The sequence below is a fragment of the Sinocyclocheilus anshuiensis genome, unplaced genomic scaffold (genome assembly GCF_001515605.1).
Source record: "Sinocyclocheilus anshuiensis isolate Anshui unplaced genomic scaffold, SAMN03320099.WGS_v1.1 scaffold194, whole genome shotgun sequence".
Lineage (NCBI taxonomy): Eukaryota > Metazoa > Chordata > Actinopteri > Cypriniformes > Cyprinidae > Sinocyclocheilus > Sinocyclocheilus anshuiensis.
Window position 1 is genome coordinate 1,504,711 of NW_015546074.1, and position 11,723 is coordinate 1,516,433.

Consider the following 11,723-nt stretch of genomic DNA (forward strand, 5'->3'; position numbering starts at 1 on the left):
CACTCCGTATGAAACCCTCACAATTAAGTAACAACATTTACAATAAAGAAAAAGTTCTGGAGCTCTTTGAATCGTTCAAAGTTGATGCAGACACTGTGTTGCTCTTTCTAAAAAGCGTGCAGAAGGTCTCTCTGCATGTACGGGAATCTGATGGAACAGAGCGAATGCTTTTCCAGGTCACAGCAAGCGACAGCCAAGAAGATAAGATGGAGTGGCCCAACTCTCTGAAGACCCTGGGACAGGCTATAGATAGCTACAGTAATGTGCTGAGCAGTTCAGTCACCTGTGCCACCTACCAACTCTCCATTGAAGTGCGGGATGAAACGGCCAAAGAGACTCAAAAGACCACCTGGTTGGTGTGTAATGGCGTAGGAGGGCGAGGAATGTGCGGTGAATTGGATTCTCTTGCCGATGATCTGAAGTTCATCCCAACCATTGGTATTGCCTTGCCCCTTATGCTTATTGATGAGGACAAAGGGGCAACTTCTAGTTTCTCAGGACGTGCTTTCTGTTTCCTCCCACTGCCCCTTGGAGAAGAAAGTATGACAGGATTGCCGGTCCACATCAGTGGTTTCTTTGGTCTGACGGACAACCGCAGGAGCATCAAATGGCGGGAGGTGGACCAGTGGAGGGACCCGGCGGCTCTTTGGAACGAGCTTCTCATAGTCACAGTCATTCCAAGGGCTTACTTCACACTCATCATAGAGACCATCAGGAGAATCCAAAATAAGAAGGACCAAGATTTTCCCCTTTCCCCGAGAGGTATTTATGGAGCCTGGCCTGATCCAAACAGAATCCGACCTCGCTGGAAACCCATTCTTGAGCCCCTTTTCAATGACTTGCTTCAACAGCCGGTCATCTACTCGCTCAACTGGAGCTGGGTTCAGGTGGATGAAACCATATTCTCAGACTTGGACTCCAGCATGGACACTACAGAAACTGTCATCAAATACCTCCAGAGCTCAGGGATGATGCTGGCTCAGGTGCCAGCCTACATTGATGCAATACTGACAATGTTTGTCACCAAGCCAGGTAGCCTGAGGAGAGTGACCCCTTCTTTTGTGCGCCAGACTCTGAGGAAATGTCGCCATAGAGGGTCCTCTAATGAGAAGCTGCTCCTGCTAGAGTTTATCCTTAGTGATGCTTGCTACAATGACCTCATTGGACTGGAGCTTCTACCTTTACAGGATGAGACATTTACTGTGTTCTCCTCTTCTGTGAATGACAAAGATGCTGTCTACATCGCCTCAGAGGAGTATCCAAGGTGTGGGGATATATTTGTATTTGTGTTCTTGGTATTACTAATGTTCATTCGTAGTTTTAATTCACTGCTATGAATTCACTGCTATAAACAGTGTTAAGCAAAATTTGGAATTTAAGAACTGTCTCCCTTTAGTTCTTGAGTTTGAATTGAATTGAATTGGCCACATGCCACTGGATGGAGAATTTGAATTTGAATTTGAATGAGAGGATGAAGAATTTCTAGAATTGCAACAAATCAGCACTCCAATAATGAATTTTCACTAATTATGCCCATTTTTTTTCCTTCATGATTTTTCCTTCAGAATCTGCTCTGTTTGATTTTAATTTGTATATACTATTCTATACTATACTATACTATATCACTACATTCAGATTTACATGACAGCTTTACATTGTTTGCTACTGTAGCTCAATTCAAATTCTTGAAATGCATTTTTGATTCAATTCTAAATAATGCTTATCCCTGACCAAAACTTGAAAACAGGATACACTGTGTTATAAGCATACGATTATGAGTTTGATTTTTCTCTCTAGGTCCCTTTATCCAGGACTGGAGGGAAGATTTGTCTTGGAAAGCATTGCCCCTCATGTCATGACCAGCCTGAAAGAAGCAGCCAAAAGCAGAGGTAGACACTCACATGCTCTTATTCAGGATACAGCATCTGCTCTTAGTTTCATTCCTCTGTGGTGAAACTTAATCTTGTTCATGCATAGTTTACTGCAGGGAGTAACATTTTTTAGCTTCATGCTTGCTATTATGGCTGTCAGATTTTTGAGTTATGCTTTTTCCTGCATAAACCTCTGGTGTTGTTCGGTCATAGACCAAAAAAAAATGTTTAGAATTTTAAAAAATCGTTACTTCATTGGAATGGTACGAAACTCAATTACTTTTATGGCAGTCGCTATGTGACCACAAAAAAAATTAAAATAAATAAAATTGTGGACTTGATTCGAAAAAGCTAAATGGTCATAAAAAAAAGTCACACTTGTGCTGTTCGCAGTCAAAAATGGCCGCCATTGGAAATTAATGGGAAATACACAACAATACGAAAATAGAGAGAATTTTTTGTGTGTACAATCTACAAATCATTCACGATGCAGAAAAAAGTGCACAGCAATGAAGGGGTGACACTCTAAAATATCAAGAGTGCAAAATAGACACGCTCCACCCACCCCACACATATATGAACTAATGTGACTGTAACACAAAGCATGTTTTTGTAAATGCGTGAAATAAAATCAATAATTCACACTCACTTACACACACTCACACACACACACACACACACATAACACACTATTATACACACACATATGAACTGGTGTGGCTAACAATATGGCAAAATTGAGCCAGAAAACTCAAATAAGAGGTTTAAATCAGATTTATTAACCTCTGATGAAGCATTCCTGTTCATTTTTGTTAATGAACAAGAGGGTGGCTAACCGCACACTGATCCACTCAAGACTGGAAAAGTCTACAAAAACATCTTTTTTATTTTATGAATTGCATCGTACAAAAAGTGCAAAGTGCGTGTGAATTAAAAGCAGATGGACACAAGCAAGCAAGCAGACATTTCAGCACATTGCTATCTTCAGTGTTCACTTCCCAAACAACATTCACCCTTTTAAGTAGTTCAGCCATTAAAGACAATCAGCTGAATTCAGTTATCTCAGGTAACCCTCAATTATCACAAGCAGAATTCCAAGAAAGTTTGATCATTCACATACAGTGGGTACGGAAAGTATTCAGACCCCCTTCAATTTTTCACTCTTTGTTATATTGCAGCCATTTGCTAAAATCATTTAAGTTAATTTTTTTTCCTCATTAATGTACACACAGCACCCCATATTGACAGAAAAACACAGAATCGTTGACATTTTTGCAGATTTATTAAAAAAGAAAAAGAATATTTACAAGTATACAACTTCAAAGAATGACCAAACATTACAAATACAACAAACACAGCAGGAGAAAGAAAGAAGATAAAGTAGTAACGACAATAACAAGTTTTACAAAAAACAAGAGAGTTCTAGTTCTTCATTCATACCCTCAGGAAATAAAGATTTAAGTTCAAAGATCCAGAAAGCCTCCCTTTGCAACAACTTCTTATCTCTATCTCCGCCTCTTCTATGAGGTAGAATCCTCTCGATGCCCAGGAACTTCATGTCAGACAAAGAGTGGTTGGCAGACTTAAAGTGATGAGAAATTGAAGATGTATCATCCTGTCTCCTAATGGCACTTGTGTGTTCAATCATTCTTGTGCGTAATGCACATATAGTTTTGCCAACATATAGTTGTAAACATGGACAGATGATAAAGTAAATAACATATGTACTCTTACAAGTGATCAATTGTCGCAGGAGAAAGAAAGAAGATAAAGTAGTAACGACAATAACAAGTTTTACAAAAAACAAGAGAGTTCTAGTTCTTCATTCATACCCTCAGGAAATAAAGATTTAAGTTCAAAGATCCAGAAAGCCTCCCTTTGCAACAACTTCTTATCTCTATCTCCGCCTCTTCTATGAGGTAGAATCCTCTCGATGCCCAGGAACTTCATGTCAGACAAAGAGTGGTTGGCAGACTTAAAGTGATGAGAAATTGAAGATGTATCATCCTGTCTCCTAATGGCACTTGTGTGTTCAATCATTCTTGTGCGTAATGCACGTATAGTTTTGCCAACATATAGTTGTGAATATGGACAGATGATAATGTAAATAACTTATTTACTCTTACAAGTGATCAATTGTCTAATCTTAGAGGTTTTTAGTGTATGAGGATGTGAAAATGATTTACATTTAACCTACTTAGTACAGGAAGTACAGTTGTGACATGGAAAATTACCCTGGGCATCGACAAGAGTAGTCGGAGAAGAGATGTGGGTGTCAGCATGTCAGTGATTGATCACTAAATACATTCAATAACTGGGGATCACTTTGGATAATGTGCCAATTACTCTTGATAATAGTTTTAATGTCATTACTCAGTGGACTGTATGTGGATTTAAACATACATGAAAAATTCTTGTTTCTTTTATAGTCAAATTTCTTTCCTCTTGTTTTTGTAAGCTAGAAACCTTCTCAAGTGCAGTGTCAAGCCACTTATTAGGATAACCCCGTGATTTAAAGTCGATATACAAGCTCTGGGCTTTAGCCTCAAAATTCTCTTTCTTAGAACAAATACGATGGAGTCTCAAAAACTGGCTATAGGGTAAACCACGTTTTAAGGGCATTGAGTGAGCACTCTTAGCATGAAGAAGACTGTTCTTAGCTGTGTCTTTTCTATAAAGAGAGGAGACTATTTGATTATCCACAATTGATATAGAGGTGTCTTCTTTAAATGTGAATTTGATGGAAGGCCTAAGACAGTTCATGTACAAAACAAATGCTTCAAAGTCACTTTCAGAACCTTTGTAAATAACAAAGCAATCATCGATGTATCTCTTAAACAAAATGATGTTGTCAAGGAAAGGATTATTGTTGAAAACATAGCTGTCCTCCAAAAAACCCAAGTATAAATTAGCATAATCTGGAGCCATAGTGGCCCCCATGGCAGTGCCCTCAACCTGTAAATAATATTGATTTTCAAATAAGAAATAGTTTTTAGTGAGTACCATTTCAGCCATTTTAATGATAAATTTGGTCGGAAGACCATCATCATCATCGTGCAAATCAAGGAAATGTTCTAAAGCCAATAAAGCCAGGGTTTTTGGGAGGACGTCAGCAAAAACAAGCTTATCCCTCAAATTAGAGCTCCTGGAAGAGACAAAGAGTGGTTGATCACTAAATACATTCAATAACTGGGGATCACTTTGGATAATGTGCCAATGACTCTTGATAATAGTTTTTAAGTCATTACTCAGTGGACTGTACGTGGATTTAAAATACATGAAAAATTCTTGTTTCTTTTATTCATAGTCAAATTTCTTTCCTCCTGTTTTTGTAAGCTAGAGACCTTCTCAAGTGCAGTGTCAAGCCACTTACATTTACATTTACAGTTACATTTTTGTTGAATTTTGATGTTATGTGTAACAAAATGTCTTTCTCTGTGTTCAGGTTTGACTGTAGTAAAATTAATGCAAAAACTGACATAAAAAAAAAATCTTCTAAACCTTTACAAAAAGTTGTCTTTGAAAATGTCTCAATACATATCCAAAACCACAACTTATTAAAAATAAGTATTTATGTCTAAAAACAACTAGAGAATTGATAAGCCTTTTTATATAGAGCTATATAGGAATCTAGTGGCTACACCAGTGGTGTCAAACTCAAATCCTGGAGGGCCGGAGCCCTGCAGAGTTTTGTTTCAACCCTGCTTCAACACACATACCATGTAGTTTTCAAATACGCCTGAAGGACTTGATTAGTTGGATCAGGTGTGTTTAGGGTTGAATCGAAACTCTCCCTGCATTCCATTAGGAAGGGCTCATCCTTATGCCCTAATCCCTTCAAAGGGTTTATCCTCCTGAGTAGGGCTGTGCGATTAATCGAAATTGAATCGAAATCGCGATTTGAGACCTTGCGATTTCCTAATCGCAAAGCCTGCGATGTGAACGCGATATTCATCTGTTCCAGAGCATATGCATGACTGCCAGCCTTGAGTTGCAATCTTTCTTGCCCTGGTCAACACACATACCATGTAGTTTTCAAATACGCCTGAAGGACTTGATTAGTTGGATCAGGTGTGTTTAGGGTTGAATCGAAACTCTCCCTGCATTCCATTAGGAAGGGCTCATCCTTATGCCCTAATCCCTTCAAAGGGTTTATCCTCCTGAGTAGGGCTGTGCGATTAATCGAAATTGAATCGAAATCGCGATTTGAGACCTTGCGATTTCCTAATCGCAAAGCCTGCGATGTGAACGCGATATTCATCTGTTCCAGAGCATATGCATGACTGCCAGCCTTGAGTTGCAATCTTTCTTGCCCTGGGCAAGAGTGAGCGCACCTCCGTTCTCCCCAATCAGCACTGCTCTAGCCAACTGCGTAAACACCCACCATAAAAAAACAACAAAAAAAAACGGAATGCTGGATGGGAGAGAGACAGAGTGGGACTATGGCATCTACTGGGTCAGATTGATAGTTAGGCAAATTAAAACTAAAGAAACCCGTATGCAACTTAAGCTTCGAAATGACAGACAACGAACAAAAAAGGTAATTTGCAAGAGCTGCGTCACAGCGCATATCAAAAGCTCCCTTATCGGTTCTGTTTTCAGTACTGGTGAATAAAAGATACATTCTTAGATGTTTTTGTTAGTACGTGAACATTATCTTACACATTTTATCTCCCCAACAGATTAATTTGAAATAAGTTTATAATGCATGTTGGCTATTCCCAATTCAGAAGAGCGCACACAGCCTGTGTCTGTGAATGCTTCTCATACTCGCTCCTCTCTGCCCCACGTGGCGCAAATCCCGCGTCACGGACGAGCCGTTAATGCTTGCCGCACTCACGCAGCCTGTCTCGTAATGCTCGTTTATACTCACACCCGGCTCCGCAAGTCTCCACGAGCGCATCTGGCAGTATGGATGAGGCTTGACACACACGCGCAACCTGTGTCACTCGCGCCTGGCTCCGCGTTTAAAACGAATGTAAATTCTGTGATGGTTTCTATTGTTTTTTTTCAGCAGGGTAATGATACCCATACTGTGCTGCACATTATTGACAATATTGAGCTGAAGCTTGACTTTGCAAATTTAAAATCGCAAATCAAATCGCAATCGCAATATCTGTCAAAACAATCGCAATTTGATATTTTCCCCCAAATCGCACAGCCCTACTCCTGAGTGAGAGCTTCGAAGGGATGAAGGGTGTAGCGGTCAAAAAAACAAAAACTCTTTTTTCGAAACATACTTCTGTGTCATCTTAACGAGACGATCAAGGAGGCGCCTTCGTCGCACATTTTGTATGCTGGTTGAACCCCAAACGTATTTTAAGTTAAATATAATGTATATTTGTATATGTAATGTAATATAATATGGATTTGTAATGTATATTGTGTCCATGTATTTGAAACATTTGAATGGACTGATAAAGGTAGCTGTAAAGTATTTTTGTTGAAGTACGATGTCATTTTGACCATAATAATGTATCAAATCTAACTTGTATAAATATTACAGTAGTATAGAAAAATGCTATACATACATTTATAGGTGAAGTCGAACTCCGAGCCTCCTGTTGTACCCATTCTGTGACGCCAAACAGCTTCCCCGTGCAAAGGATCATGGAAGCCCGAAGTGTCCATCAGTTGTACCCTTCGAAATCCTTCATTCCGAAGAGCCCTTTGAAGTGGCCAGTTTTGAGCACTTCAGTTTGGAACGACCCTTCAATATGGTGGCCACGATTGTTTTCACTCCGAAGTGCCCTTCAGAGGGCGATATATCCCGTTTGTAATGCACCTTTTGGCACCTCTGGGCTAAATCATGGAATTGCAGATGTTTTTTTCTTTTTTTACTCCGACCAGATGGCACTAATCTGCCTTCAAAAATTGGGTTTTAAAGGCATTGTCTCTATTTTAACATGAAATACTGCCATAATTGAAAATTAATATAAAAAATATTATAAATAATATTTATAGAAAATAATATTATTTTCAATCGGGGAAAAAAAATCTAATTATTGCATAAATATTAATTTATAGAAATAAGAAAAAATATTATTGAACAAAAATATATTACATTGATTTTACTGAAAAAAAAAAAAGTTAAATTTCACCACAAACAACACAAGTGTGACCCCCAAATGAACATTACCAGAGGGTTAACTTAGTATATGCTGAAAAAGATTAAGTGCTTTCTATGAAATAAGCAGAACCTATAAAATCTGTCATCAGGCATTAATTTTAGCTTGACTCATAGAACACAGCTTCCTTTTCCCTATTTCCAAAAGACTAAATATAATATTTTAAAGGCATTAACACCTTGTATATGTAGTAATTATTATTACATGAACGTTGTTGTGTATAATATTTGAAGGTAGGGGTGTGTGATATCACAATTTGGTTCATGAACAATTAAAATGTCACCACAATCCACCATTGAAGAGAGATCATAGACAAAATCAGTCACTGCTCTTGACTGAATAACTTCAGTAGCTTTGATAAGAATCAGTGTTTATTTATTTCATACAGTGAAGGCTGTATAGTGTTTAGTTTTTACATTCATTTAATTTCTTACATGATTTATTTATTTATTTTTACCTTTTAAAGGCTACATTTTTTTAAATAGGGAAATTAGTTTGGCTGTACTGCTCAGTGACTTGCAAAATGTGACTTTTCCAACATGAAAAAGAATCGTAATAAGATCGTGATCCTGCCATGAAAATAATTATGATATATTTTTGCCATAATTGCGCACGTCTATTTGAAGGTGCTACTCCATGTTGCATTTTTGAAGTAGGACTATGTTAATTAATTTGGTATCACTTTATAATAACTTTCATAATAAATATAATGCTTAATGGATCACTAGTTAATATATATTGAAAGAGTTAGAAACGTGAGATAATGTGCTTGTTAATGTTTGCTAATAAACTTATTAAACATTAGATAATGTTCAAACAAATCATTATTTCATGTAAGTTAAAATGCTTACAAATGTCATTAAACGTTCAATTCCATATGATCAAGCACTTATTGAAAGTCTACAAATTATTTTAAAAGATGTTATAAAATGATTAAAAGCTTGTGTTAATGCACTTTTGCTGCTATTAAGGTGTGATATGGGTAAGGTTAGGGACAGGTTTGGTGGTATGGGTAGGTTTAAGGGTTGGTTAAAGGGTCAACAGTGTACAGGGGTCAATTTAATTATTATAAGGGAACAGTTCAATCTGTTTATATTATATTGTTTTGATAAATGAACAAGTATTTTCTTTTAAAAAATGACTTGTTTTCCCGTTTATTTACGATTTAAGGCAGTGGTCGCCAACCCGTTGATCGCGATCGATTGGTAGATCTTTATCACTGTCCCAGTAGATCCCGAAAAAAACAAGTAAAATAAGTACAAAAATGCATTACATTTATGGGGTTATATTAATGTATCACTGAAGGGAACTGTCTTGAGAAAAGTTTCGATGGCAATGGCATTTTCTTCTCCTCCGTATAAAGCGCAACTCTGCTTTGTTTACAGCGGTAAACAAGGAAACGCTATATTACGGTCGGTTCATAAGCAGTGTTGCCAAGTCCGCAGTTTTTTAAAGAGCTACTTTAACACTGTTGCCGCGGGTTGTTGTTCATGTCCACGGGTTGAAGCGACCCCAATAACGTGATATTTAGTCCCTGGAATGTGAATTTTACTGGAAGATCCCCCCTCAAAATTCGATTGGACTAGTTTTATTGCGAAAACCTGGCAACCCTGTTCATAGGCGCCACCTGCTGTCAGAGAGTGCGTCTCATTCAGACCTGGGCTGCGTTCAGCCCCGACAAAAACGGTGCAAAACGTTTTTTAAACGGAAACGGTGGTGCGTTGAACACCCTGTTCTGATGACTCAAGAGTTGCAACTATGGCAGCTGAGAAGGCCATTCTTTGTGTTAGTTTTGAAGAATTTTCGGAGCCTGATGAAATCGGTATAAATGCGTGTTTAATACTGCAAAATACGCTCGATGGTACAGTCACTGCCCTTGCCCTCCAGAATAAAACAGAACATCCCAATCAAATGAAGGGATTTGTGGAAACTGTGGTTCCTAATTATTGTGATCCAACATTTGCCTCGCATTTCAGGATGAAAAGACAAACATTTCAGGTGAAGGTTAATCCACTTCTTACCTCCAAGACTGTGTTATGATCTATATGACCTTATTATTTTTATTGTTAGTATTAGGCTTATCATTATTGCTGATCACTGTTGTTGTGCTATGATATTGTAATATTTACCCTTATATAATCAAAGGGGTATAGAAAAGTTTATGAAAGTGTCCCTCCATAATACAATAGCAAAATATATAAATATGTATAGTATTTTTATGTTACATTAATCAGTGTCTAGCACACCTTCCTAACCACTGATTTAAGGAATATCCTGTTTAATGATATACTGAAGAATAGTATAATAATGTGAGTGTTGAAGCAATAAAAACATTTTTTTCACCAAAATTACAATCTGTGATGATTAACCTGCCACCCTTCACACAAACCTTGTTACATCTAAAAGTCCAATGCCCATAAAGATACTAAATGATTAGTAATCGTTTATAAACATTTATAAATGATGAATAGACTGTGAGATACTGTATATGGAGTAGTATACTGTATATGGAGTAGTATACTAATGTGAGTGTTGAGCCAATAAAAACATATTTTCTTGCACCAAAATTGCAATCTGTTATGTCTTTAGCAAGCATTTAGCTAAACTTAACCAGCCACCCTTTACACAAACCTTGTTACATTAGCTAAAAGTCCAATACCCATAAAGATACTAAATGATTAGTAAACATTTATAAACATTTACAAATGATGAATAGTTTCAACAGATTGGCTACTGCAAAAACATGAACAAATTATTAATAAATGATTAGTAAAGATGTGTGAATAGGGTAAATTCAGGTCTTTCGGAACATTTTTTGTCATTGAGATGACTGTTTATAATGGTATTAATGATTAGTAAACGTTTATAAACATTTGCAAATGATAAATAGTTTCCACTTTAGATTGGGTACTGCAAAAACATAAATAAATAATTAATAAATGATTTGTTAAGATGTGAAATAGAGGTCTACACAACAAACAAAGACCAACGAATGAAGATCATATTTTTAAGATCAAAGTTTACTGACATTTGTAAGCATTTAAATTTACATTAAATAATAATATGTTAATCATTAGGTAATGTTTAGTAAGTTCATGATAGTTACAGTAGACTAGTAGTATCGGCAAAATGCATTGCAATATATGCATCTATGGAATAGCTCATTATTTGCTTCATAATTTTTATTAAATAATTTATTTTAACCTAAAAAGTTTTTTTTTTCACCTTTATCCTGATTTCTGCATTTAAATTCCAGTTCAACAGTACCTTTGGGGTTGTTCAGGTAAGTGCACAATGTGTTGTCTAGTGCCTGGTGTCACCATAGCTTTCCTGGATCACACTAACATCTGTGTATTTTAACTCATTAACCATATACTGTATCAAAACAAAAAAGTACTAATGCATTTAATAATGTAAAATGCTTGTAATAAAGATTTTATTGTGTTGACACTCCACTAGGGCTGTGCAATTAATCGCATGTGATTGTCATGCACATCTCGTCAGTAAAGCCGGTTCTGTAATCAGTAGTAAATCTCCATCACGTGCTTTCGGATAGATGTATTTTTAGTCCAGTGCCTGTAGGCCTATATAAGATTAGTACTGACCAAGTTCAGAGGCTGTCATATGTGAATCAACTTACTTAGTTATGTGTTTTCAACAGTTTCAATATGAAAAATAACTTTTATATTGATTCAATGGATTTATTGCATTTTGGAAAAAAAGT

At 36.9% G+C, this 11,723-nt stretch overlaps 1 protein-coding gene across 1 annotated transcript in view; it reads left to right on the forward strand.

Annotated features, from left to right (window-relative positions):
- LOC107699827 (sacsin-like) overlaps nucleotides 1-11,723 on the forward strand; it is a 47,426-nt gene that overhangs the window by 21,931 nt on the left and 13,772 nt on the right. Inside the window, exons 8-9 of the mRNA XM_016501222.1 lie at nucleotides 1-1,264; nucleotides 1,798-1,889. The exon at nucleotides 1-1,264 is cut by the window's left edge and continues 17 nt beyond it. Coding sequence (XP_016356708.1) covers nucleotides 1-1,264; nucleotides 1,798-1,889 — 1,356 coding nt within the window. The remainder of the gene's footprint in view (nucleotides 1,265-1,797; nucleotides 1,890-11,723) is intronic.